Source organism: Catharus ustulatus, chromosome 15, assembly GCF_009819885.2.
Source record: "Catharus ustulatus isolate bCatUst1 chromosome 15, bCatUst1.pri.v2, whole genome shotgun sequence".
Lineage (NCBI taxonomy): Eukaryota > Metazoa > Chordata > Aves > Passeriformes > Turdidae > Catharus > Catharus ustulatus.
Window position 1 is genome coordinate 18,988,232 of NC_046235.1, and position 27,887 is coordinate 19,016,118.

Consider the following 27,887-nt stretch of genomic DNA (forward strand, 5'->3'; position numbering starts at 1 on the left):
TCTTCATGAAAATCAGTGAATAAATTTAATTTAAAAATACTTTTCTATTTCTGGACAGGCACCACTCTGCTCCAGCTACTTCAGAATCAGCTGAGGCCTTCACAGCACCCAACAGCCAGACTGCACAGGGCTGTAATGGCAAAACACAGCATCCAACCCTCTGTGAGCTTCATAAACAGCTCCCTAACCCCTCCTCTGTATGAAGTGTGGATGGGGTCTCAGTGTTTGGCTTCTGTCCCCAGCTGATGTGTTTGTACCGTGTGAAGGGGCAGAAAGGAGGGGACAGCCTGAAGCACACAGCTCCCCGAGGGTTTGTCCCTTGGTGCCCTGGGGGCTGCAGGGTGGCCACTGCTGTGCCCAGCACAGGACACCAGGCATTGCCTGGAGAGGTGGAAAATTGTAGAGAGGCTCCTTCTCTACTGGCTGCAGGTCCCCACACTCTGCACACCCCTGCAGAGTCACGCTGCCCTAATTCTGTCTTCAGGCAAACCCAATTTATTTACTCTCAGTGCTGGGTCCTGCCGCCGGCACCGCTGTGTGCTCAGAGCCCACGGCCAGCAGGCACTGCCCAGGAGCAGCCACAGGCCCAGCAGGAGCCCTCCCATCCCTGCCCTGCTCTGGGGCTCAGGCAGGTCCTGCCACTGCCCCTTGCAGAGCAGCACTGGGCGCCGTGCTTGAGGGTGGGTGGGAGGATGAGCTGCCAGCTCAGATCTGGAATCTGCAGCAGCCTGTGAGAGGCACCCCCTCTTCTGCCCTCCAGCAGCTAAAAACAGCCTCAAAGGTCCCTCTTCCCCCGGGAAGGAGGCATGTGGCATCCACTCGCATGGTGCAGAGTGCCTGAGGCTTTTTATTCCCCCTGCAGGTGCTGCTGTGCTGTGCCCTCTCATGGCACGCACAGCCCTGGCTGCAGTGGCCATGGAACCCAGCCCAGTGGCCACTGAACCCAGCCCAGGGGCCATGGAACCCCAGTGCCCCTGCAGCTCCTGCAGGATGAGCCCAAAACCCGCTTGCACTTTGCTTTGGGATGCACTGGAGCTGTTTCTGAGTCAGTGCTGGAGCTGGGGAAGCCAAGAGGCACCGGGGGAGATGCGTGTGCAGCTCGGTGTGGAGCCCAAGGTGGGCACGCTGCTCTCCACTGATCCAGCTCCATGACAAACCCCTTTGAGTAACCCAGCCTTGCAACACACATTTCAGCGTTCCATCCCTTCAGCAGCCAGCATCCATCCCGGGAAGCTGCAGAGGGCTCCCGGGGCTGGGTCAGTGGGGCCGTGCCCAGGCAGAGCCTGCGGCCCCAGAGCAGCGTCCTGCACAGCAGGCACCCGCTGCATCCAGCCCGACATAATTACAGCCCCGGCACCACTCTGCTGAAATGAAAGGGAAGGCTGAGCAGCTTCCTAGCTCTGCCTTTATTTTCTAACCCCAGTTACGAGTCATGCTGGAAGAGAGAGGCAGTGACAGATAATGGAGCTCAAGGGAATGGTCGGAGTGTGGAGTGGAAAGCCAGGAAAGCCTCACACCCTGATCCCAAACTGGACATTGATGTGCTGGGTTTCCTCCCCGTGCCCTGTTCTCTCCATGTGAACTGGGGCTGGGGGATGCTTAGTCTGAGGACATTCCAGAGATGAATTAGCTTTTGGGAAGTGCTTTGAAGATTTAACATGTTATATTTATATGTGTTAGCACAGACAGGGTTTGTATTGCAGCCTGGATCAGAGCCCTGGCTGTTCTGGCAGCTCAGAAGCTGTGGCTGGAAAAGCCCTGACCCCACCTGGGCGATCAGGATCCAGTGCCCCAGGCATTCAGGAAGGGCCAGAGCCGCTCCAGGCTCAGGGGAGCTTGCCCAGAGCATATCCCTGGTGGCATTCCCAGGGGATGGAGGACACAGGGGGCCTCCTGCAATGACCCACGTCACTGAGGCCCCTCAGGGACCCCCAGCCCCCCAGTCCCTGGGCCCCCCGAGTGTGCTCAGCACGGCTGGATTCCCCAGCCTGGCCCTCTGCGAGGTGAGCAGGCACTCCAGCTGTGGCCAGTGGTTTCCCTTGGGAGTTCAGTGGGCTCTGTGCATGTGTGTCCCCAGCAGAGCCTCGGTCCCACTCACTGCTCTGAGGGTGCAGCTAATGCAGCCTGGCCCTTGAAGAGCAGAAACCAAACAGGTCTGGCTGGAGATGAGCAGGAGCTGGCATGCAGAGAACTGTCCCTCGACTTCCAGCACCCCCACTGAGGAGACTTCACAATTCCATGTCCTTTCTAATCTAATCAGATGAAAATACAAACTGAGTGCTAATCACAGAGCACAAATAGGGAGGAATACATAAAAAAGAAAAGCAACCTCCACCACCTTTGTTTTCAGTGAAGTTGATGTCAGGCACTGCATTTAGAACCGCTGGCAGATGAGCTGGTGCTGATTGCAGCATCACTCATTGAGCAGTGCACACATCACCGTGACAGACTGCAGAGCAAAAGGAAACTTGAGATGGAACAGGGCGAGGTCATTAGTTCCTGACATTATCCTGAAGATGTTTGTCAACATTTTAGTTTAGCCGAATGGACACTATATCACAAAAATACAGAAATATTTTGTTACGACATGATAATGATCTGGGGGGACAGCTTTAGAAAACCACATTAACCTTTTCTGAGAGTAGGGCAGGGATGGCTGCAGCCTGATGGCGTTATCTGAGACATCTGCAGATTTACAGTCTTGTCCTCTGGTATTTGTAGTATTCTTATGTTGAAAACACAGGGCTGAAACACGGCAAGGTTTGTAAGCAAAATGGTCTTGGGCCTTAACTGCCCCCTGTTCTCCTTAGGCAATCCATCAGTATGTGCGACAGGCAGAGCCGAGATAGGAATGCGGCTGATAAAGGGAATGGAAATTGCAGGTACCGGGACATTCCCTGGCCTCCCCTGCCAAAGGCAGCGCCTCGCTGGGCGGGCAGGAGCCCCTCAGACCCCTCTGGCTGCTGCTGGGCTCGGGTCTCCCTGGGCTCAGGTCTCGCTGGGCTCGGGTCCCGCTGGGCTGGGCTCACACTCGGACCTTGCCCGCAGGGAGCAGGTGCTGGCCGTGCTCAGCGCTCAGTTGTGGCCCCCGTGCCCCAGCACCAGCCCATTGCCCACCAACCTGGAGCTGGGAGCTGCTGGGACACAGGTGGCAGCAGAAGCACACACAGGGTCCGCCCGGCCCCGTCCCGGCCCCGGTCCCACCGGGCAGGTGCTCTCCAGGTGAGCATCCCCGGAACGCCAGGCTGGAGCCCGTCCGGAGCACCAGGCGCAGGCAGCCGGGCCCGGCCCGGGTCTGGCACACGCTGTTCCCGCAGCAGACCCGTGCCAGCCCCTGGTGCCAGGGCTGCCCGGGGCCCTGGGGCCATCGCGGCTGAGCTGCAGGTCCGGGCTTGAGCCGCGCCGAGCGCCGGCCGCAGCCCCGAGCCGGAGCCGAACAGGTTGGGCGGCTCCGGGCTGGGGGAGGAATAATCGCTCGGGGCTGATTCAGCGAGGGCGAGGATGGCACTGGGAACCAGCCCTGGCACCGCCAGGTAGCCCCGGCCAGCGGAGGCGAGTGAAGGACTTTCCCCGGAGCTGCTGTGGGATCGCGCAGGGAGCGAGCCGGGCTGGCACTGCCTGCGGGCAAGAGGCGTGCGGGGTGTGCAGGGGTGAAGGTGTGCGGGGTGTGCGGGTGTGCAGGTGTGCAGGTGTGTAGGTGTGCGGGGTATGTAGGTGTATAGGTGTATAGGTGTGTAGGTGTGTAGGGTGTGCAGGTGTGCAGGGTGTTCAGGGGTGAAGGTGTGCGGGGTGTGCGGGTGTGCAGGTGTGCAGGTGTGCGGGTGTGCGGGTGTGCAGGTGTGCGGGGTGTTCAGGGGTGAAGGTGTGCGGGGTGTGCGGGTGTGCAGGTGTGCGGGTGTGCAGGTGTGTAGGTGTGCGGGGTGTGCAGGTGTATAGGTGTATAGGTGTGTAGGTGTGTAGGTGTGCAGGTGTGTGGGGTGTGCAGGTGTTCAGGTGTGCGAGTGTGCGGGTGTGCAGGTGCGCAGGTGTGCGGGGTGTGCAGGGTGTGCAGGGTGTGTAGGTGTTCAGTTGTGTAGGGTGTGTGGGGTGTGCAGGTGTGCAGGTGTGTAGGGTGTGTGGGGTGTGCAGGTGTGCAGGTGTGCGGGGTGTGCAGGTGTTCAGGTGTGTAGGTTCGCGGGGTGTGCAGGTGTGCAGGTGTGCAGGGTGTGCAGGGTGTGTAGGTGTGCAGGTGTGGGGTGTGCGGGGTGTGCAGAGTGTGCTGCAGCGCCAGCAGCTCGGGGCTGACGTTTATCAGCACTCATCTCATTTTTCCGAGCCGTGTCAGGAGCGCTGCAGCCCGGCCCGGCCCCGGGACCCCTGCCCAGCAGGACCTGGGGCTGCCCGGCCCGGCCCCATCCCAGCCCCAGCCCGGCCCCGGCCCCTGGCTCCGGCTGAGTCAGGAGTGACTCATTCCGAGCCGGGCTGCAGCGCTTGGGTGCGTTCGCAGATTGGCGAGCGCAGCTCTGGATGTAGGTGGCTGCGTTACCCGCTCCAGCAGCAGCTCTGCTCCGGCTCCCTCCTCCTCCTCCTCGCCCTCCGAGCAGGATTGAGCTCAGCTCTGCTTCCCAGCTCTGCTCCGGCTCCCTCCTCCTCCTCCTCGCCCTCCGAGCAGGATTGAGCCCAGCTCGCTCCCCAGCCGGCGCCGGTGGATGTGGGGCGTGGATGGCCCCGGCTCCGCTCCGGAGGGGGCTCTGCGCTGAACATGGATGACTTGGCTCTCCTTGACCTGTTGGAGTGTCCCGTGTGCTTTGAAAAGCTCGACGCCACAGCGAAGGTGCTGCCGTGCCAGCACACGTTCTGCAAGCCCTGTCTGCAGAGGATCCTCAAGTCCCAGAAGGAGCTGCGGTGCCCCGAGTGCAGGACCCTCGTCCTGGGCAGCATCGAGCAGCTGCCCTCCAACCTGCTCCTCATTCGCCTCCTGGATGGAGTCAGGTGTGGACAAAACGTCAGCAGGTTTGGCTCGATCCAGAGGTCGGGGGTCCTGTCCTCCCCCGCCTCCATCAGGAGGGTGCCCCGGGGGCTGCAGCTGCACCAGCACCGGCTGGCAACCAACCCCAGGATCCACATGGAAGGGGTAAGGAGCTTCTCGGTTCTTCCTTCTGCCCATGGGCATAGAAAGGTTCCTGCTGTGTGCCAGAGCCAGGAACCCTCTCTGTTAGCAGCGCTGCAGAGTGTTTGAAGTGAGACTGAGTGCTTTGTTTGTAAATTTGGCTGCTGCTTCCATGTGATATTTGACTATTTCAAGCTCACAACAGCAGAAATTGACTCCTAGGCTGAGACAAAGCCAGCCTGCCCTTCTCCCTTCAAAAACTTCCAGCACCTCTTTTCTCCCAGAGTTTTCAGATGCTTCCTGGTTTTTGGGGGCATTTCAGGTGCTTGGACTTTTGGGCAATGCATTGCTTTTGACTGATAGCAGTTGAGTCGGTAATTGCAGAGCTGTAACTCTTAGTGGAGCAGAAGGTATTTCCATACTGCACCTCAGTTTCCCCGCACTGGAAAAGAAGGGGGGTGCCCACTGATGCTCCTTGCTGTTCCTTCCAAAGTTCTCAGAGGTTCACTAGTTAAAAATATTGAATTTGACTCACTTTTGACTGTACCTAGGGATTAATTACTAGGCTAATTTTAAAATTCTAAGTTCTTTCCATCATTTCCTGTAATGATACAAAAGCTTTTCTTGAATAATGAGGACGTGATACTAGACCTGTTAAAAGAGCTTGGCTCAGATGGAATTTAGGGTAGAGACTTGTGGCTTCACCTTTCCCACATTATATTCCTGGATTTCCATTTCTCTCACCTGAACTGTTCTGTACAACATCTCCAAGACCTTTTACTAGCGCTCGGAGGCTTGGCTGGAAGGGCTGTTGGGTTCCTGCTAGAGCACAGAGCTGTGAGGTCAGGCTTGGCACAGGTGCTGTGCCCTGGCCACAGCTGGGCAGGTGTTGCTGTGTGCTGTGGGAATGAGCTGGCACGTGTGTGCAGGAACCTCCGTGCTTGGGTGAGGGATCTGCATGGATCACACACCAAAACCAGGCATCCCTCAGGAGCTGCTCTCCCTGAGCCCAGGCACCGTGTCCCTGTCCTGGGAGCACTGCCTGGCCAGCACAGCTGGGGACAGGGCTGGTGACACTGCCCAGGGACAGGGCTGGTGACACTGCCCAGGGACAGACCTGGGTGACACTGCCCAGCGCAGAGCACCCTCCTGGCCAGCACAGCCGGGGACAGGGCTGGTGACACTGCCCAGGGATGGGGCTGGTGACACTGCCCAGCCCAGAGTACCCTCCTGGCCAGCACAGCCGGGGACAGGGCTGGTGACACTGCCCGGGGACAGGGCTGGTGACACTGCCCAGGGACGGGGCTGGTGGCACTGCCCAGGGACAGGGCTGGTGGCACTGCCTAGGGACAGGGCTGGTGACACTGCCCGGGGACAGGGCTGGTGACACTGCCCAGCCCAGAGCATCCTCCTGGCCAGCACAGCCAGGGACAGACCTGGGTGACACTGCCCGGGGACAGGGCTGGTGACACTGCCCAGGGACAGACCTGGGTGACACTGCCCGGGGACAGGGCTGGTGACACTGCCCAGGGACAGACCTGGGTGACACTGCCCAGGGACAGGGCTGGTGACACTGCCCAGGGACAGACCTGGGTGACACTGCCCGGGGACAGGGCTGGTGACACTGCCCAGCCCAGAGCACCCTCCTGGCCAGCACAGCCAGGGACGGGGCTGGTGACACTGCCCAGGGACAGACCTGGGTGACACTGCCCAGGGACAGGCCTGGTGACACTGCCCAGGGACAGGCCTGGTGACACTGCCCAGCCCAGAGTACCCTCCTGGCCAGCACAGCCAGGGACAGGGCTGTTGACACTGCCCAGCCCAGAGCACAGCACCAGGAGGGGTACAGGGCCAGGGGCACACGGAGCAGGTCCTTGGGCTCCCTCCCCTGCTCTGAGCAGGGACAGAGCCTCGCTGGGAGCAGCAGCTCCCCAGGGCAGCTGCAGGAGCTGCTGGGGCCAAACCACCCCACAGTGACCGGTTTCAGTCCCTGCCATCCCGGGCAGCATTCCAGACGACAAGGAGAACGTTGTAGTTTTTCCAACTGGACTCTCCTGGCCCTGGATAAAAGAGCACATATACACTTGTCTGGTTTCTTCTCTCTCACTCATTTCTTGTTTCTTTAACTGGTTCTCGGGACAGGTAGGAACTTGCTGCTGGGATGTAATGGCAGCATCCATCCATCTATAGCTCCCAAAAGATTTTAAGACCAACTTAAGACCAAACTGCAGGGAATCAACAGAGCCAGTGAGCACCAAGGGAGCAGAGGCTGTGGCTGCTCCTTGGCACTGGGACAGCCCTCTGAGCTCCTGTGCCTCTCTGGGAAGGGATATAAAACACATTACACTGAAATACTCTTAGACTTAATTAGTTACTTAATTATAAAACACTTTGGAATCCTCTGCTGCGAGGTGAAGAATGCAAGGTATTAGTCACATTTTGGTTTTAGTGGTTTTAAATACCTGCATTCAGGACCAGGTGTTGCTTTGGGTGCTCCAGTGGGACGTTAATGATTTGGAGCCTCCCCTGAGCTCAGTGTCACTCGGTGACAGCAGCACGTCACCCAGCACAGCAGGGACACGTCTGGAAGTGCCTGTGCAGTGCAAAGATGAGGCAGTGATGAGGATGACTTGTCATCACCCTGCCCCATGGGTGCTCGAGGTCCAGGGAATTCCACCTGGAGGAATCTGGGTAAGCAGAGACCTCAGAGCAGATTCTTTTTGTCAGGAATCACAGTGAGTGCTGCTCCCCTCAGCACAGCTCTCCCCTGGGGACTCAGAATTCAGTGTCCCTGTGCTGCTGCAGCAGAAGGTCCCCAAAAACAGACTGCCCAATCTGCAAGGGCTGCTAATTACCCCAGTAGCACCCACCCCTGTGCTCTGAAGCAAACACGAGTGATGTGCCTCACACAGCTCTGCAGGCAGAGCCACCACCCAGCCAGCACAGGGCCAGCCTCTGGTTTTACCAAGCCTGCTCTATAAATAAACTTCCTGCACTCCCTGGAGCTGAGAACATGGCAAGTTTGATCAAAGTTTCTCTCTCAACAAGGATGTTTCCTTGCCAGCTCTTTGCTCTTCATGCTCACAAGCATCCATGAAGGCAAAAAATGGAATCAGTGCCTCATCACGCAGCGAGCAGGAGCTGGTCTGATCCTGAGCAGGAGGAGCAGGCAGGGCACAAACTGCACTCAGTCTGCGGTCAGGAATTTCCCAGAGCCAGTTGTTAAAAAACAGGGAATTTTCTAATTACAGCCCATCCCAAGCGATTTATTTGCTGGCATTTAAATCCCTTTTGAATCCACTTCCTACGAGCGAACGTGCTGTGGGCACGTGCTGGCTTTGTGCACGTGGACCTGGCCTGGCTGTGCCAGGTCCTGCTCAGCCCTGAGCCCGGCTCTGAGCCCGGCTCTGAGCCCCTGCCCTGCCCCTGGCACCGCAGCCAGGCCTTCAGATCTCCAACATCAGTGCAGGAGCACAAGGCTGGGATTTTCAGAATCCCCACATAATAAACTGTCTGGAATTTAAGAATAAAAGCACTTGCTGGGAGGTGTATGCGTAAATAAGCCACGCTGAAGCCTTTGAACTCGTGGCATGTGCCAGGTGTGGTTGCAGCTTTGCTGAGGCTCCTCCTCACCTGGCTGCAGCCCCAGCGTGAGCTGGTGAGCCAGCAGAGCGTGTGTGCTGAGGTGTGCACAGAGCTCCCACACCTCTGCAGGATGGAGCTGACCCACTGCACCCTGCAAAACTCCGTCCGGGCCACTGGGCCACTGCTTGGGGGCTGAACTTGGTCATGGACAAACACGGGACAGTGAGCCAGAGGAAAAAAGTTCCGAGTATGACAGCTTGCCTTGGGAAAACACAGACCACGCAGATTTAACTGTGACTTGGGCTATTTTCTCTTTGCATGAACTGAGTGCTCAACACCCCCTCCCAGCATTTCATGGGAGATAGACAGATAACACCTCTATTGGGATAAAAATACTCTGCACTCCAACGTCCCACCTTCACACGGACGTCTATAGATAGTGCCTGCGTCTTGGTATTTTCTTCTTCTCCAGAGTCATCTCCAGCTCCTCTCTGCATTTGACAGACAGCACTTGCCTTGCTGGAGCTCCTTGAAGTCTTGTTCAAACTCCATGTTTGCACCTGGCAGAGGAAGGAGAGTTTCCTGGCCCCGTCACTGACCCCCTTCCCTCCCCAAAACCCCCAAAACCCCAGCAGCTCCTGTGCAGTCACAGCAGTGACCTCCCCACACGGTCCTGTCCCCTGGGGCTGGCTCGGGGGTGTCACACACCCCTGGGTGCTGCCCAGGCTGGGCTGGGCCTGAGCTGGTGGTGCCAGCTCCTTTCCCACCACAGCATCCTCACACCCCACAGCTGCTGGGGCTGGTGGGGTGCACAGAGCCCCTCAGCTGGACACGGAGATGTTTCGTTTGGCTGCACGATTCTGTGTGCCCTCAGGGCCTTTCTGGAGGGAGGATTTGCCCCAGGTCTCCTGCCCTGCCATGTCCATCAGGGCTCATCTCACTCTGCCAGAACAAGGAGCCTCTCCCACGGCGCTGCTGGCACACCTGCGCTGCTGTGCTTTCTCCCTCTCACGTAGTTTTGGCACTTTTATCTTCTACAAAGCAGAGGCTGGTGGACAGCACACGCCCCAAAGCTGTGTGAGCAGCAGGGCTGGCACAGGGCACTCGGGGTGGTTCCTCAGCCCTGGAAAGCCCAAAGACCTCCGTGGCCCACAGCAGGAGCCAGTTTCCCTGGTTTTACAAAATTAGGTACCAAGCTGCAGACACATAAAAGTGTTTTAAATTGTTTCCAAGGCAATGAGTCAGGCTCAGATGGCGAGTCAGGAATAGCGCAGCAGGGCTGTGGAGCTCACCTGCTCGGTGCCATGGTCGGCCGGAGCCCCCGCTCTGAGGGCCCTGTCCTGACACTCCCACAGCCGATGGCCACTGTCCTGCTCCGGGGGCTGGTCCCTTGCCTCAGTGCATGGCTTTTCCTCCAGAGGGAAGGGGAAAGGTGGGAGTGCCAGGGCTGGAGGCCGCGGTGCCCTGAGGGACGGCAGAGCTCTCCCTGCTCCGGGCGCCCTGGCTCGCTGAGGGAACAGGCCCAGGCCTCAGAGGTGGCCATGGCGCCCAGGGCTGAGGAGCCACATCAGCAGCGCCTTGGCCACAACAGGGAGGGCACTGAGGCAGAGGAGAGGCTCAGGAGCAGCAGCAGGGAGCAGGACGCAGGTTTCCTCCCTGCACAACAGCCAGGCTCGCTGCTGCTGAGGCAGAGCGTCATGACCGGGCACGCCGAGGGCTGACACAGTTTGTTTTCCGTGCAGCTCAAAGCCCTGACACACGAATTAACCATGGCTGGGACTGCTGACAGCAGCACAGCCTCATCTGATAGAGCAGCAGCGAGCCCGGAGCCTGGCAGGGAGGGTTTGGTGCTGGCCCTGCAGCCTGAGCTCGCTGGGACCCCTGCACGCCCCTGCCATGTCCTGTCCTTCCCTCCCTGACTGTCCCTGCTCTCCTTGAGCTCCTGCAGCTCTGCCAAGGAGCAAACCCAGCCCAGCCCAGCCCTGGGTATTCCTCCTGCTCACCTGCATGTCCCCATCTTTCACACCTGCATGTCCCCCATGTTTCACACCTGGGTGTCCCCATCTTTCACACCTGCATGTCCCCCATGTTTCACACCTGGGTGTCCCCCATATTTCATACCTGGGTGTCCCCCATGTTTCACACCTGCACGTCCACTGTATGTCACACCTGCATGTCCCCTGTGTTTCATACCTGGGTGTCCCCTGTGTTTCATACCTGGGTGTCCCCCGTGTTTCACACCTGGGTGTCCCCATCTTTCACTCCTGCATGTCCCCCATGTTTCACACCTGCACGTCCCCCATATTTCACACCTGGGTGTCCCCCGTATTTCACACCTGCATGTCCCCCGTGTTTCACACACACCAAGTGAGTCCTGACCCAGCCGTGTCCCCCTGGGGAGCTGTGGTGCATCCTCAGGCCAGGCATTCCCCTGGGAGCTCAGCTTCTCCCATCCCCTCCATCACAGAAGCTGCTCTGGGCTTTCTTCAGTCATTTAATCATTTTCCATGTCCCCTCTGCCTACCAAAGCCAGGCCACGTTCAGAAGTGCTGTGAGCCTTGATGCCATGAGCCCTGGTGAGCACAGCAGGGACGTGCTCCCAGCCCCTGTGCCACTGCCCCAGCAGCTGCAGCCGTGCAGATGGAGCAGCACAAACCAGCTAAACCCACACAGCTCACATCTCCAGCACCTTCCCACGATGGCCAGTTGGGTCAGGAGCAGGTGGCCACCAGCATTAGCCGTGGCCTCCCGTGTGGAGGCCCAGGAGGGAACGGGGCAGCTCCAGGGCTGACGTGAGCAGCTTTGTTCTCCTGGGGCACACAGTCTACGTGTGCTGGGAAGACAGGAGCAATCCTCCTCAGGGAAGAAATAATGCAGAAACCACCCAACTGTCTGAATCCTCAGAACGTAATTATGTGAAGAGATTGAAATGACAAGTTCACTTTTGAAGGTTTTGTTCTCTGTGACAAGGCTGAAGTTATCTCCTCTGCCAAAATGCAGAAAAACAGAATCGTAATGGCAATTAATTTACATTCAAATAGCTCTTTTCATGCACCTGGATGCTGCAGAGCCCTGAGCTGAGCTAGCTGAGCACACAGGCAGGATGGGGCTCGTTCATGAGCAGCTGTGGCAGGAGGTTGGGGGCAGCTCTCAGTAACCACAGGAATGGAGATGCTGTTGATCATCTCTATAAAAAGGCAGCAGGTGCAGCCCCTCGGTGTCAGTGGGGGCAATTCCCAGCCCCACTGCTCAGTGTCAGCCACAGCTCAGGGCTGTCCTGGTGCCCCAGGGTGGGGCAGTCACACTGCCCAGTGCTGTGCTGCCTCCTGCACAGCCCTGGGGAGGACAGAAGATGCTCCTTGTGTAAATTCCCATGCTGTGGTAGGGGTCTTTGACGAGGATTGAGGAGTTAGAACCCTCTCATTTCAGATAATCACAGAGCGTGTTTCTCTCCTAGGAAGAGATGCCCCAAATTGCTTCCTCACACACATAGATATATTTTTAATCTTCTTTGTTTTGTGCGGAGGGAGACTCAGAGGCATTGGATGGCTGCCCAGCACAACTGATGCCAAATGCCAAAAATAGTGGAAAAAATTAAATCTTTTCTCCCTTATTGGCCTCAAATCCACTGAGAATGGGGACAAGGAGTTGGAGTGCATCTGCCATGACCATCCCTGCTGGCAGGGTGGCCGAGGAGGGAAAAAGCATCTCCCCCAGGGACGGTGCTGGTGCAAGGGGTTCTGCCCCAGACCTGGCCTTACCTGCTGCCCTCTCTCCCCAGGGCTGTCCCACGCTCTCTCCTGGCCCCCCATGGCAAGGGGCACCTGGGGCTGGGCTGCTTGAGAGCCTGGAGGAGCTCCTGGGTCTCACTCAGGCACGATGGAAGAGAAAACTGAGGAGAAAATCAGGAAAAACGAGGCAGCATCAAAAAAAGCTACAGGCACCCCAAAATGAGTTTCTTTGCTGCAGTTTTTCTCTCTCTGCTACTGGGCAGCAATGCTGATGACAAACTTTCGGCAGCCTTTGGCTGAGTTTTGCACAAAGCTGCTCCCAGTGTTTTCTCACCAGGATGCTCAGACAGTGAGTGCAGCTCCCGTTGTGCTGAACATTGCACTGCCACCCTGCTGCAATGAAATGCTGCTTTGGCTGACCCAAACCAGCTGGACAAGCTAACGGGAGAACAAAACCAAGCAGGTCCTGCTCCCCCCTGCCAGGACCTGGCCTGGGGAAGCCTCTCCCTCTGCCCTCAGCCACCTCCAGGCACTCCTTGTCTTTATCGCAGGTTAATTAGCACCCCAGTTTCTGCCTTTGCAATTAACCTACTTTGAATAAAGCAAAACAGGTCCCTTGCAGAGGATCTGGGACAGGCGGGAGTGGGCAGGAACCAGCCCAGACTGAGCCAGGCTCAGATCAGCTCGGAGCTGAGGGTGGCCCAGGACCGACCCCAGCTCCAGCACCAGCTGCCTCAGTCGCTCTTCCCTACACCCTGCAACATGTTAAGGAACAGGGACTCTGTCTTTCTGAAATCTCCAGCTTGCAGCTTGATTTTGTGACAGTAAAAACCATGTTAGTTGCTCCCTGTGGGTAGCTAAAGGCTTAATTTATGTCCTAAATAAAGCTGGGAAATCAATGGGATATTTTTGGCTCAGTATCTGAGAAGCCAAACAAAATTTCTTTTAAAAAATGTAGAATATCAAAACCTGCAGAGTTTTAAACAAGCTGCCTTGGGTTGGGAGATTTGAAATGTGGCAGAAAAGTGTGAGGAAAGGGTTAAAGAGGAGGGGAAGAGCTGGAGGTTGTGAGTGTGGTTAGAGGAAGAAAGAGCCCATTCATCCAACCATCCCTGAATCCAGGAGCAGGGATGTGCTCAGCCAGAGCTAACCCACAAGCACATCTGGCCCACCTGGTTTTTGGGTGTTTCTCCCAGTCTGCCTGGCTGAGGAAAGAACATTCCAGACTCTCAGCACTCCACTGCTTGCTCCCTGTTCCCAGGTATGCATTTCATTTCAGAGTTTCTCTTCGTTCTGATGCATTTCCATAACTCGTTCACGCTGCCTTTAATGTTTGCTGTATCCTGCTGTTCCCTCACATCCCAGACCTTGCTGCTCCTCCTTGTGAAAGTCCCGTTTGTTTTCTGGCTGCTCCTGAGGCGCTCCAGGGTCTGTGCTCCTGTGACCCCAGCCAGCAGTGCCAGCGTGGCTCTGGGGAGAGCTGCCCATGCCCACATCTGTGCCCACATCTGTGCCCACATCTGTGCCCACATCTGCTCTCATGGCAGAGCACACCTGCCCAGCTGTGTTTGCAGGGGGTCTCCATGGCCCTGGCATGGACCTGAGCCCTGGTTTTCCATGGAGAGCAGCACTGGCCCAAGCCTCCCTTCCCCATTTCTCTTCTCCCAGCTGTTGGTGTCACTGAGCCAAGCATGTGTGTTTACTGTGAGCACAAATTAACAGAGAGAATGACTTAATTAGAACTAAACATTAAACTAATTGCTTCCCATTTCGAAGGCTTTGAAGTAAAAGCAGTACATGAAATTTTTCTCTTCTTGGTTCCTTTTCCCTACCAGGCATCAGGGTTTGGGGATGCTGGAAGATGTCTTCTTTCCAAAAACTTGAGGATTTCCATGGGAAATTTGATCTTTTCCACACTCTTGGAAGCTAACACTGAGATTCTCACTTCTCTTTCTGGCCTCTGAAAAGTGGCTGAGGGAGAGGGAGCTCTGCACGAGTCCTGCCTGAGCCCTGGTGGATTTGGGGAAATGCCCAGTGAAAGGCAGAGATCTGGAATGTGTCACTGTGCAGAAGTCTCCTGTGAGATGAGTGGGTGACTGTGGCTTGGAGAAGCTGCAGGGCTCGGTCCTCACCGTGGCACATTCAGCTCTTGGCAGCCTCAGAAGAGAGGAGAACGCAGATGTGCAGAGCCCAGGGAAGAAGCAGCTGAGCAGCCTCTGGTCCCTGGGCACTGACAGCTCTGCCTGAGGCTGATCCAGGCTCCAGGGCTGGGTTCAGCCCCAGCTCCCAGCTGTGCCAGCTGCTCAGAGCCAGGAGTGGACTCAGCACCTGAAGTGTGGGGCTGACCTGTGCTGGGACCCTGCTGGGCAGGGCAGGAGCTCCAGGTAGTTCTGCTGCAGGCAGGGCTCAGCTCAGCTGCTGCCTGAGGGCATCTTGGTCCTTCCATTTTGGTGACAGTCAAGACCCCCACATCCCTGTATCTCTTCTGGGTTTGGCACATCTCTTCTGTGCCGTGTTACACTGCAACAATGATAGCATTGACCCACCTCTTGCCATAACTCAGGAAAATGCTGAAATAAACCCACAGCCACTGAGTTAAAGCAGGGATAGAGCCACAGGAGCACAGATCCTGCACTCACCGTGCTCTGCCCTGTTCTCCTGGCAGGTGACAGCCACCAGGTCGGCTGGTCACCATGGCTGTGACCTCCAGTCCTTCTGGAATAGAAATACCCGGGTCATTAAAATAGATAGTGTGTTGGAGGAGCTCTTATGGCAGGCAATGAGATCCCATGGGAAGACTAGTTTAAGGCCTTAACTGTTTCTTAATATTCTTAAACAAGTCCAGCCTGCTTTTCATCTTGATACAAACTTAGCATAAGTATTTGGGAGCTTGTCTTCATTAGTAAAACCCATCAAGGAAGGATGTGGGTAGTTAATCCTAATAAATGCATGCTTAAGCCTTAGACCTCTGCATTTTTTCCCCATTAATTAGGAATGCTTTTGGGGAACTCTGTCTGTGTGGGACCAACTGCAGGGTCTGTTTCTTGTCCCCGCAGGTGCCCCGAGCCAGGGCGCTGTACACGTACAGGGGGCACAACCCCGGGGAGCTGCGCTTCAACAAGGGGGACACGATCGTGCTGCTGCGGCAGCTGGACGAGGGCTGGTACCTGGGCGAGCTGAACGGCAGCAGCGGCGTGTTCCCGGCCAGCTCCGTGCAGGTCATCCAGCACCTGCCCCTGCCCCGCCCTCTCTGCAGCCTGGACCTGCGGGGCCGCGACCGGGGCGACGCCAAGGACATCCTGACCTTCCAGAAGGTACCGCGGGCACGGCGGGCGTGGGGCTCCGAGGAGCGGGGCTGAGCCGGCCCCTCCGACACTGCCACAGAGTGGTGACCAGAGCATCCTCACAGGGTGCAGGTGGCTGAGGGTCCCCATCAGTGTCCCCATCAGTGTCCCCATCAGTGTCCCCATCAGTGTCCCCATGCCCCTCTGACACTGCCACAGAGTCGTGACCAGAGCATCCTCACAGGGTGCAGGTGGCTGAGGGTCCCCAGGAGGGTCCCATGAGTGTCCCATGAGTGTCCCATGAGGGTCCCCATCAGTGTCCCCATGCCCCTCAGACACTGCCCACAGAGTCGTGACCAGAGCATCCTTACAGGGGTGCAGGTGGCTGAGGGTCCCCATCAGTGTCCCCATCAGTGTCCTATGAGGGTCCCCATGCCCCTCCGACACTGCTGCCACAGTCATGACCAGAGCATCCTTACAGGGATGCAGGTGGCTGAGGGTCTCCATGAGGGTCCCCATGCCCCTCTGACACTGCCACAGAGTGGTGACCAGAGCATCCTTAAAGGGTGCAGGTGGCTGAGGGTCCCCATCAGTGTCCCCATCAGTGTCCCCATGCCCCTCTGACACTGCCACAGAGTCGTGACCACAGCATCCTTAAAGGGTGCAGGTGGCTGAGGGTCCCCATCAGTGTCCCCATCAGTGTCCCATGAATGTCCCCATGCCCTTCAGACACTGCCGACAGAGTCGTGACCAGAGCATCCTCACAGGGTGCAGGTGGCTGAGGGTCCCATGAGCGTCCAGGGTCCCCATGAGTGTCCCATCAGTGTCCCCGTGCCCCTCTGACACTGCCACAGAGTCGTGACCAGAGCATCCTCACAGGGGTGCAGGTGGCTGAGGGTCCCATCAGTGTCCCCATCAGTGTCCCCATGCCCCTCAGACACTGTCCACAGAGTCGTGATCAGAGCATCCTCACAGGGTGCAGGTGGCTGAGGGTCCCCAGGAGGGTCCCATCAGTGTCCCCATCAGTGTCCCCATGCCCCTCAGGCACTGCCACCAGAGTCTTGACCAGAGCATCCTTACAGGGGTGCTGGTGGCTGAGGGTCCCCCTGAGGGTCCAGGGTCCCCATGAGTGTCCCCATGAGGGTGTCCCTATGAGTGTCCCCATGCCCCTCAGACACTGCCGGCAGAATCGTGACCAGAGCATCATTACAGGGGTGCAGGTGGCTGAGGGTCCCCATAAGGGTCCAGGGTCCCCATGAGGGTCCCCATGAGTGTCCCCATGAGTGTCCCATGAGTGTCCCCATCAGTGTCCCCATGAGGGTGTCCCCATAAGTGTCCCCATGCCCCTCAGACACTGCTGCCAGCAGTTTTCTCTCCCCTCTGATCACCCCTTGGGCACACAGGTGACCAGAGCATCCTCACAGGGGTGCAGGTGGCCCCCAGCCGTGGCAGGTGGCCCCTGGCCGGTGCCAGCTCCTGGGGCTGTGGCTCCAGAGCCCTTCCAGCTCCCTGGCAGAACTCTGGTCTAGACATTAATTGTGTTGTGCAGCTTAGCTTGAGATGCAGGGTGTAAATGGCACCGGCACCAGTTCCTAGAAATAAAATTAATACTTGTAATGCCCATAATTACAGCAAGCTCTGCTTTGTGGCTGTTTTATAGGAGGACACAAGCAAAACATCTTATTTGAAGCTCTAATACATTTTTTTAAATGTCTTTTCATTTAATGAAATCATTTTAGCTTCAGTAATGACTTATTCAAGTCTGGCATTAACAGACAGAAGTTAGTTAAGGGACAGCCACCAAGAAATTAGAAATTAATTCTACAGGAGGCAAAGGTAGGGCTGCTGTGGGACACACGAGGCTCTCCTGGCTCTGACACACAGTTTGTGCCCCCATTTACCATGTCTCTGGGATTTAGATAGGCAGAAAAACGTTTCCAGTTTGCTCACATGCAGAAATGACAGGATGGCCATGGCACATGTGTCACACACTGTGGGCTTTAAACCTTATTTTGGAGAGGGAAAATGAGAAACCCCCTCCTACTGTAAAATGACAAAAATCTGGGAGCCACCTGCCCCTCTCCTGGCATGGTCTCCCTGTCCACCCCAGGCACAGAGCACGTTGCCTCCCACGAGAGGGTGAGAATCTCCAAGTTTTGCAATTCATTAATGTCAGCAGTAAATCATGATTAATTCCTCTGGCATCCATCGTGGTGAAAAACACTGTCACCACATGCCCTTTGCTACGAACACCCTGCTCAGCAGTTTCCAGGAGCACTGTGTGAGCTCTGCCCTATGCAAACTCGGGGCTGCCTCTCCCTCATTAACCCCAGCCCTGAGCAAGCCGGGGTTCCAGTGGAGCAGCAGCCAGCTGGGAGTGCTCAGGCTGGCAGAGATGGGGGATCTGGTCCTGCTGGGGATGCCAGCACCAGTGAGGGCCCCTCTGAGCCCCTGGCACACCTGAGCTGCACCGTGCAGCCACGTGTGCCAGCACGGACAGGGAAATGATGAGTCCAAACATCCCTTCTCACTCAGAGATAGAGTTATTAAGTACAGAGTTATTAATTGCAGCTCTCCCTGTGCCAGCCAAGGGATGGATGGGGAGCACTCATCCTCAGGAACCCCTTGTCTTAGCAAAGGTTTTCAAACCAATTTTAATTTTGCTGTCAGCTTTGAATCGGGAATTTTGCGCCCAGAATTTGTCACTGACACCAGATGAGAGAAATGACAGAGCCCTGGAATTTTAGAGACATCTGTACCCAGCGGAGCCCTGGCTGCAGCGCTCTGCCCGGTGGGGACGGGAGCAGAGCGGTGCAGGGCTGGGATTCTGACACCCCCCGTGTCTCCTGCTGTCTCCTCCAGCCCAGCAGCCCCGCTCAGCAGCTCCTGCAGGCCACCAAAGGCCACTGGTCCCCGCAGGCCAAGGGCACATCGCTGGGAGCGGCGTCTCCCAAGGCCAAGGGCGCAGGCTCGGCGCCTTTCGCCAAGGTGCCCGACTCCAGGAGGAAGAGCCTGCGGCAGTTCTCCATCACCACAGCCCTCAACACCCTGAACCGCATGGTGCACGCCCCGGCCGAGCGCCCCGCGCTGCACATCAGCTCCCCGGTGCTCATCAGCTCCAGCAACCCCAGCGTGCCCACCCCGGGCAGCGAGAGACCCGAGCTGCCCTGCGGGACCCCTGCGCAGGTAAGGCAGCCCCGGCACCGGGGCTCAGACCTGCTGGGGTTCATCCTCCCGGGCACCGGGCACTCAGACCTGCTGGGGTTTATCCCCCCGGGCACTCAGACCCGCTGGGGTTCATCCCCCGGCACCGGGGCTCAGACCTGCTGGGGTTTATCTCCCCGGGCACTCAGACCTGCTGGGGTTTATCTCCCCGGGCACTCAGATCTGCTGGGGTTCATCCCCCCGGGCACTCAGACCTGCTGGGGTTCATCCCCCGGGCACTCAGACCAGCTGGGGTTTATCCTCCCGGGCACTCAGACCTGCTGGGGTTTATCCCCCCGGCACTGGGGCTCAGACCTGCTGGGGTTTATCCCCCCGGGCACTCAGATCTGCTGGGGTTTATCCCCCCGGCACTGGGGCTCAGACCTGCTGGGGTTTATCCCCCCGGGCACTCAGACCTGCTGGGGTTTATCTGCCCGGGCACTCAGACCTGCTGGGGTTTATCTGCCCGGGCACTCAGACCTGCTGGGGTTTATCCCCCCGGGCACTCAGACCTGCTGGGGTTTATCCCCCCGGGCACTCAAACCTGCTGGGGTTTATCCCTCGGGCACTCAGACCTGCTGGGGTTTATCCCCCCGGCCACCGGGGCTCAGACCTGCCGGGGTTTATCCTCCCGGGCACTCAGACCAGCTGGGGTTTATCCTCCCGGGCACTCAGACCTGCTGGGGTTTATCCCCCCGGGCACTCAGACCTGCTGGGGTTTATCTGCCCGGGCACTCAGACCTGCTGGGGTTTATCCCCCCGGGCACTCAGACCTGCTGGGGTTTATCCCCCCGGGCACTCAGACCTGCTGGGGTTTATCACCCCCGGCACTCAGATCTGCTGGGGTTTATCCCCCCAGGCACTCAGACCTGCTGGGGTTTATCCCCCCGGGCAGCCTCATTCCTCCTTCCCACCCTGGCTGCAGGTCTGAGCAATCTTCACAGACATCTGATACAGCACAAAAAGGGGCTTTACATTTATGGGACATCTTCCATAGTGAAGGTTGTTCCAACCTTTTTTGGAGCAGTCACCCAGACCCTGGCAGCCCCTGGCAGTCCCTGTCCAGGCACTGACACCCGCAGCACAGGGCTGTGCCAGGGCTGTGCTGGGTTATGCTGAGTTATGCTGGGGCTGTGCCAGGGCTGTAGGACTCACACCACAGCCCCTGCCCGCCTGGCACTCAGCAGCTCGGGCTCCTCTCGGCCCATAAAAGGGAATAAATAACCAGCGCTGCCCCAGCTTCCTCCTCCCGCTCCTGCTTCCCCTGCGGTGCCAAGCCGGGCTCAGGTGAGCCAGAACCAGTTTGCAGGGCTGCGGTGCCGTGTCTGTGCTTGTGCCTCTTGTGCAAGGCTGTGGGGTGAGGGCAGCGGGGCACCCACGCCCTCCCTCTCCAGCGCTGGAATCTCCGCCAGCCTCAGCCCCGCTGGGTCCCTGGGCTGGCAGCGCTTGGCTCTGGGCTGGAGCTGCTGCTCAGAGAAGGGATAAACCCCAGAGCTCCCCAGAGCAGGAGCTGATGGGGCTCACAGGAGCCTGAGCGCTGGGGTGACACTGCTGGCACACCCGGCAGGGACACGGAGCGGGACGGGCAGCGAGTTCAACCCCTTGTGCTTACAAGGGCTGGCAAGGTACTCGCAGGAGATCAGTGCTGAAATCACTCATACGTGACTCGCAAATATTTCTTTCCATCATTTTTCCCTTCTGCATGTTGCAAATGCAAGGATTTGAGGATGCCCTGAGTGATGGCACAGGGGAGCACACAGGTTAAAACCGTGGAGCTTTCCACACAGAAGGGACATTTCAACACAGTTCCATCAGGAAAACCAGCAAAAGGCTGTCCTTTGGTTCCAGTGTAGAAAAAAGAAACTTCAAATACCTAAAATTCAAGCATTTTTATTATGATAATAAAACAGAATTATAACTTCCAGTCAACTTTATGAGCACCTGGTCCAATCCTGCCTGGACTAGAAAGCGAGGAATGCAGAGAAGGTTTGAAGCTGACCTGAGACTCCAGGTCTGAGACAGAAGCTGAAATTGCTGGGGTGTTTTAATTAATTTAATTTACTGGAGAGCACCAGAGCGGGTGAGTCACTTTGCTTTTTCCCTTGGTCCTTGCCAAGCCAGTGCTCAGCACCGCATTACAGACATGACCACTAGAAATTAGATTTGGAATGAACATGAGATTAAAGCCCCAGCTTGCATCATGACAGATCCTGCGGTGGTTGCTGGAGAGCAGAGCTGTGCCACATCCAAGGTTCTGCTGTCCTGAGCTTCCAGGGACACTGCCACCACCCTGGGGCTCTGTGCCCCACAGAGGGGACACTGCCAACACCCTGGGGCTCTGTGCCCCACGGAGGGGACATTGCCACCACCCCGGGGCTCTGTGCCCCACAGGGGACACTGCAAGAAGCACAGCACAGGGCACAGCACAAGGCACAGCACAAGGCTCAGCACAAGGCTCAGCGCAGGGCACAGCACAAGGAACGGGGCTGCAGCTCCTCCCTGGGACACCAGAGAGCCCCGTGGGGACACAGAGGGGACACCGTGGTGCCTGGTGCCTCCCTGCAGTGGGGAAAGGACAGGGGGGATCTGTCACAGGGCCTCAGAGACTCTGGAAGCTTCTCCAGCCTAAATGATTCTGTGATTCTGAGTCCTCCTCTTGCTGCCTGGTCTTTTCTTAACTCAAACACTCCAGACTCTTCTCTTTCCTGAAATGTCATTGGTGGTTTTTTGAAGGGTGGGTGAAGCCAGTCCAGTGTTAGCTGCCCCTCCAGTGGCTGAAGGAAGCTGATTAATACCAATATTAGCCAGATTAATGCTTTGTTTTCTCTGCTCCCCTCTCCACAGGTCAGCACCTCTTACTACCCCACGCCAGGAGCCCTGGGCCCCCCGGCAGCCATCGTCACCCTGCCCCACCTGCAGCACCACGGGCCAGCCTACCTGTAAGGACACTGCAATGCTCTGGGGACGGGCTGGGATTTCCTGTAGCCTCACCAAAGGCAGATCCATGCAGGAATGGACCTGGCTGGTCTGAGCAGGGGGTGGCAGAGAGCTGAGTGCATCCCTCTGCCTCACTCCAGTAGCTGGAGAAACAGCTCTGCCTCTTTGTCAACAACACATTTTAAATTTTTTGAGTGTAAAGAAACCAATTACTCCTTAAGTGCCCCTAGTTATTTATCCTGAAACCTTCATGGCCACTGGTGTTTTGAACAATCCAATTTTTGAAAACTTTCACACAGTTAAAATTTGCAGGTAACACTCTGTGATGATTACATCAAGGTAAGATTCACCACCCTGGCACTTTAGTAAAGCATCCAAAATAACAACAGCATCCCAACACACTGTTTACACAGCACCCAGCACTCCTGTGCAGGGCCAGGCTGTGGGAATGCTGGAACAGCCCCGCACACACTGCCCCAGCAGGCCAAACCTTCAGAGGCTTCTGCTGAGCAGCAGGGAGAGAGAAACCTTTCTGAGTCCTGGGGCAGCCCCTGGCTGCCCAGTCTGTTGTTTGTGTTTTGTCAATAACACCCAAGAATTGCAGTGTTGGGCTGTAATTCATTGATTCCTGGAGCAGATCACATTCCCCTTGAAAAAAAACCAACAGTGCAATTAAATGTGTTACACTTGAGACAAATTCAAGTTCTTTCAAGAACAGATAGGGAAATTTTTTGAAAAATACACTGTTTTCTTTTGCTGTATGCTCACATGTGGGTCAGTGAGAAGAACAAAGCTTCAGCCCTTGGCCCCAATCCCAATCACAAAAGAGGTCTAGAGGGGATTTCAGACTAATCTCTGGTCTGATTTCCTCGCTACCCTGGAGTGGAGCCATGTTCCTCCTCCCACCTCCTGCTCTGTCCATCCTCCCTGACCTCCAGCCAAGGAGAAGGAGGGAGGGAGGGCAAGACTGGTGCTCTTCCCTGGGCTCAGCACCTCCTGGGGATGCTCCAGGCAAGCAGGTCCAAGGCCTCTGGTTTCAAAGGCAGAATTGCCTGATGCTATCTTGACCAGGCACCATAATTGTGCTGGTTCTAGAGCTTTGCCTTAGGACAGGTCCTTGTCAGGCCCTGATCTGTGTTTCTGACTCTCACTGTGTGAGTGCAGAGCAGCACCTTCCTCCTCCCCAACATTTCCCACCCTGGGCTGGCACTTCTGGGACAGAAACCACCCTCCTGAGCTGCTTTATTCTGCATTCCTGCTGGCTCTCCTTTTGTTCATATCCCCTTTGGCCTGTGGTGATGGGCTGTGTCCTCCCTGCGAGGTCTCTCCACAAACAGCAGCTCCAAAGGCTGGATCAGCCCCAAAGGCTGGGTCAGCCCCCAAAGGCTGGATCAGCCCCCAAAGGGTGGATCAGCCCCAAAGGCTGGGTCAGCCCCCAAAGGCTGGATCAGCCCCCAAAGGCTGGATTAGCCCCCAAAGGGTGGATCAGCACCCAAAGGCTGGATCAACACCCAAAGGCTGGACCAGCACCCAAAGGCTGGGTCAGCCCCCAAAGGCTGGGTCAGCCCCCAAAGGCTGGATCAGCCCCCAAAGGCTGGGTCAGCCCCCAAAGGCTGGATCAGCCCCCAAAGGCTGGATCAGCCCCAAAGGCTGGACCAGCCCCCAAAGGCTGGATCAGCACCCAAAGGCTGGATCAGCCCCCAAAGGCTGGATCAGCCCCAAAGGCTGGACCAGCCCCCAAAGGCTGGGTCAGCCCCCAAAGGCTGGATCAGCCCCCAAAGGCTGGATCAGCCCCCAAAGGCTGGATCAGCCCCAAAGGTTGGATCAGCCCCCAAAGGCTGGATCAGCCCCCAAAGGTTGGATCAGCCCCAAAGGCTGGACCAGCCCTGGCTCCTGCACAGCAGCAGCGTCCCCCAGCTCAGACATCCCCGGAGCTCGGGGATGCTGCGGCCGCCTGCCCGGGGCAGCTCTGCCTCCCCTGATGCCCTCTGTCCCCAGGTGCGTGGCTCTGCACTCGTACGCGGCTCACGGACCCGACGAGCTGGAGCTGCAGAAGGGAGAAGGGGTCCGAGTGTTCGGCAAGGACCAGGACGGGTGGCTGCGGGGCATGTCCCTGGTCACCGGCAGAGTCGGGCTCTTCCCCAGCAACTACGTCGCTCCCCTCTTCAGGTCTGTAATTCCTTACGGGAAACAAAAACTTGGAGAGGGAAGGGGGTGACACCTAGAACTTGGGGTCTTCTTGTTTCCCCGGAGAACCCACGGCAAGACATCCCCCAGTACTGAACGGGGACCCCCCAGTACTGACCAGGGACCCCCCAGTACTGACCAGGGACTCCCCAGTACTGACCAGGGACTCCCCAGTAATGACCAGGGACCCCCCAGTAATGACCAGGGACCCCCAGTACTGACCGGGACCCCCCAGTACTGACCAGGGACCCCCCAGTAATGACCAGGGACCCCCCAGTAATGACCAGGGACCCCTCAGTACTGACCAGGGACTCCCCGGTAATGACCAGGGACCCCCCAGTACTGACCAGGGACCCTCTAGTACTCACCAGGGGCACCCAGTACTGGCCAGGGGCACCCAGTACTGACCAGGGACCCGCCAGTACTGACCAGGGACCCCCCAGTAATGACCAGGGACTCCCCAGTACTGACCAGGGACCCCCCAGTACTGACCAGGGACCCCCCAGTACTGACCAGGGACCCCCTAGTACTGACCAGCACTGGCCAGGGGTCCCTCGCCAGGTGGGATGGCACCCGGCATCCCTCGCCCTTCTCTCCCAACAGGAAATCCAGTCTGTCCGACTCGAAGATGCCCTCGCTGTACACGTCCTGGACGCTGTCGAGCTCGTCGCTGTCCTCGCAGGGCAGCGTGTCGGAGCCGGGCCGGCAGAGCCGAGCGCTGCGGCCGCTGCTGCTGCCCGTGCCCGTGCCCTGCCCCGGCAGAGCCCCGGGACCGACCCCGCTGCGGCGCGGCCGCGGCAGCTCCAGGAAGAGTGAGTGAGGGGGAAAGATCCGGGGAGAGTGATGGGGAAAGATCCAGGGAGAGTGATGGGGAAAGATCCAGGGAGAGTGAGGGGGAAAGATCCAGGGAGAGTGAGTGAGGGGGAAAGATCCGGGGAGAGTGATGGGGGAAAGATCCGGGGAGAGTGAGTGACGGGGAAAGATCCAGGGAGAGTGATGGGGAAAGATCCGGGGAGAGTGAGTGATGGGGAAAGATCCGGGGAGAGTGATGGGGTGGGGAAAGATCCGGGGAGAGTGAGGGGGAAAGATCCAGGGAGAGTGAGTGACGGGGAAAGATCCGGGGAGAGTGAGTGATGGGAAAAGATCCGGGGAGAGTGAGTGATGGGAAAAGATCCGGGGAGAGTGAGTGATGGGGAAAGATCCGGGGAGAGCGAGTGATGGGGAAAGGATCCAGGGAGAGTGATGGGGAAAGATCCGGGGAGAGTGAGTGAAAGGGGAAAGGATCCAGGGAGAGTGAGTGAGGAGGGAAGGATCCAGGAAAAGTGAGTGTTGGGGTCTGAGAGGAGCAGGGGTACACGTCCCCAAACCACCGCAGCTGCTGCGGTTCACGGTCCCGCACCCCTGCCTGGCCCCGGCTCCGGCTGCTCTGGGAATTCCAGCGTGGAAAAATCCCTTGCAAAGCTTTGTGCAGAGCTCGGGGGGTTTATTCTTTCCGAGGAGGCTGCGAGGTTTATCTCCATCCCATACACCTTCATCCCATACACTGTTTTTAACACACTTGCAGGAGTATTTGGGGAGCCAGGTGGTGTGCTCCCAGCTCCGGCAGCAGAGCTGCTCCCGGAGGCAGCCGAGCCCTGGCAGAGGCCACTGTCAGTGCTTTTACACCCGAAATCGGTGCCGGTGCTCCGGGGTGGGCACGGGGTGACCCCTGGGAACAGAACCACAGTCTGAGAGCAGGGAGCTGCTCACCCTGCACGGTTTGGATTCCTGACTAAACTCCTTTCCTGTCCTCGCTCCCCAGACGGGTCCCTGCAGCGGCCAGGGCAGGCCGGGACCCCCGTGCAGATCTCCGGCTCCCTGCGGCGCCCCTCGGCTGCGGGGCGGCCCCAGCAGCTGCAGCTCTACCCCGCGCCGCTCAGCATCCCCGCCGGAGCGGCTGCCGCGGACGAGGCAGCGAGGCCAAACGCCTCCTGCGAGGCTTCAGCGGCGCTGCTGGTCAGGGGAGGGGAGAGCCGGACCCCCTCGGTGTGCAGCTCGGTGATCCTGGACGCCAGAGACCCCCCGGCGAAGAGCGAGGCAGCCCCGAAGCCGCCCGCGTCAGCCCCGCCGTCCATCCTGGTGAAACCAGAAACCTCCCGCAACAGCGCCGAGAAGGTACAGAGTCCCCAGAACCCCCAGAGCCCCCCCAGAACCCCCCCAGAACCCCCAGAACCCCCCCAGAACCTCCCCAGAACCCTCAGAGCCCCCCCAGAACCGCCTAGAACCGCCCCCAGAACCGCCCAGAACACCCAGAGCCCCCAGAACCTCCCCAGAACCACCCAGAACCCCCCAGTGCCCCAGAGCATCCCCTTGGAACCAGCGCTGTCAGCCAAAATTAACCTGGGCCAAACCTCCCGAGGGCTTTGCTCCATCCTCACCAGCTTTCCTTCCGGTGGAAATCACTGGGGTTGGCAAGCCTTGGAAAATCGGGTGTTTGTGCTGCTGACACAAATACTCGATTAAGAAAGGCAGGACATTGCAGGGGGTCTGTCCATGTCACCAATTTCGGTCACAAGTAAATCCCTTGTGACTTTTCTGAGGTCATAAATTGGGCAAGAATCTGTGAGTTTGGGAGCAAATGCCACAGACCTGGTGTCCGGCAGAGCTTTGCAGAACTCTCCCATCTCCCTCACGCCGCTTGAGCCAATTGGAATGGGAATTTCTTTGCCTTCTGGCAGCCAGAGAGAAATTCCATAAAGGTAAAATCATTCTGAAAATTGTCCTTGGGACAGCTTCCCCTTCCCAGAGTACCCAGAGATGTGCCCAAATCGCTGACCCCAGAAGCGCAGCCAAGCCCGGAGCTCCAGGCAGCTCAGCCGATTGCCCGCGGCTCTGCCGGGCAGGAGCTGCTGCCGCTCCCGGGCTCTGCTCCGCCTGCTCATCTCGCTGGGCTCTGCAGGGTCCTGTGCCCCAGGGACGCCCAGCACATCTCCCCGGTCCTGCAGGAGCAGTGGGGAGGGCGGGCCGGTCTGAGCTCCCCTGCCCCTGACCCTGGTCCCCTTTTCGCTGCAGCAAGTGAAGACGGTGAGGTTCCAGAACCACAGCCCGCCGCCGCCCAAGCGGCACAGCCTGCAGCCCTCGCCCCGGCTGGTCCGCAGCAGGACAGAGCCCGGGCCCGAGGGGCTCCTGGGCGAGCCCCGCCTGGGCCCCGAGCTGCTGCTGCTCTACTCGCCCCGCCTGGGCTCCAGCCCCCTGCACCCGCGCCGGGCGCTGCACCCCAAGGCGCTGTCGCTGGACCTGTCGGGACAGCTGACCTTCCCCATCAAGAAGAGCTACAGCAGCATCTCTGCCAACTGACCGGGTAACCCTCTGCCTTCCTCCCCGCTCCTGCTCCTCTCCCTCGCCCAGCGCTGCGTCCTCGCCCCGCTCCCCGCCTGGGCTGGGGCCGCTGCTCCTGTGGGACCTGCGGGGCCTGCAGAGCTCTGCGGGACCCCAAGGGACCCCCGAGGGACCCCCGAGGGACACCCTGCCCCGGGCTGCCCGAGCACGGGGAGATGTGCCCGGGGGCCGTGGCCTACACAGACCTGGCATCCATCCATCATCCATCCACCCATCCATCCATCCATCATCCATCCATCATCCATCCATCCATCATCCATCCATCATCCATCCATCCATCATCCATCCATCCATCATCCATCCATCCATCCATCCATCCATCATCCATCCATCCATCCATCCATCCATCCATCATCCATCCATCCATCCATCCATCCATCATCCATCCATCATCCATCCATCCATCATCCATCCATCCATCCATCCATCATCCATCCATCATCCATCATCCATCCATCATCCATCCATCCATCCATCCATCCATCCATCCAT

At 58.1% G+C, this 27,887-nt stretch overlaps 1 protein-coding gene across 1 annotated transcript; it reads left to right on the forward strand.

The window, feature by feature from the left end:
• Positions 1-4,503: 4,503 nt before the first annotated feature.
• Positions 4,504-27,429, forward strand: SH3RF2 (SH3 domain containing ring finger 2). The gene is made up of 8 exons (XM_033073298.1): positions 4,504-5,113; positions 15,462-15,719; positions 18,552-18,875; positions 21,738-21,832; positions 23,829-23,999; positions 24,621-24,829; positions 25,819-26,171; positions 27,069-27,429. The coding sequence occupies exons 1-8, from the start codon at positions 4,742-4,744 to the stop codon at positions 27,351-27,353; spliced, it is 2,067 nt and encodes a 688-aa protein (XP_032929189.1). The 5' UTR covers positions 4,504-4,741; the 3' UTR covers positions 27,354-27,429.
• Positions 27,430-27,887: the final 458 nt, after the last annotated feature.

Excerpts from the sequence above, each read along its gene's own strand:
- SH3RF2 (XM_033073298.1), top strand. The coding sequence starts at position 4,742 with ATGGATGACTTGGCTCTCCTTGACCTGTTGGAGTGTCCCGTGTGCTTT. Across the intron at positions 18,876-21,737 it reads CCTGCGGGACCCCTGCGCAG|GTCAGCACCTCTTACTACCC; the intron begins GTAAGGCAGCCC and ends CCCTCTCCACAG. Across the intron at positions 21,833-23,828 it reads CACCACGGGCCAGCCTACCT|GTGCGTGGCTCTGCACTCGT; the intron begins GTAAGGACACTG and ends CTCTGTCCCCAG.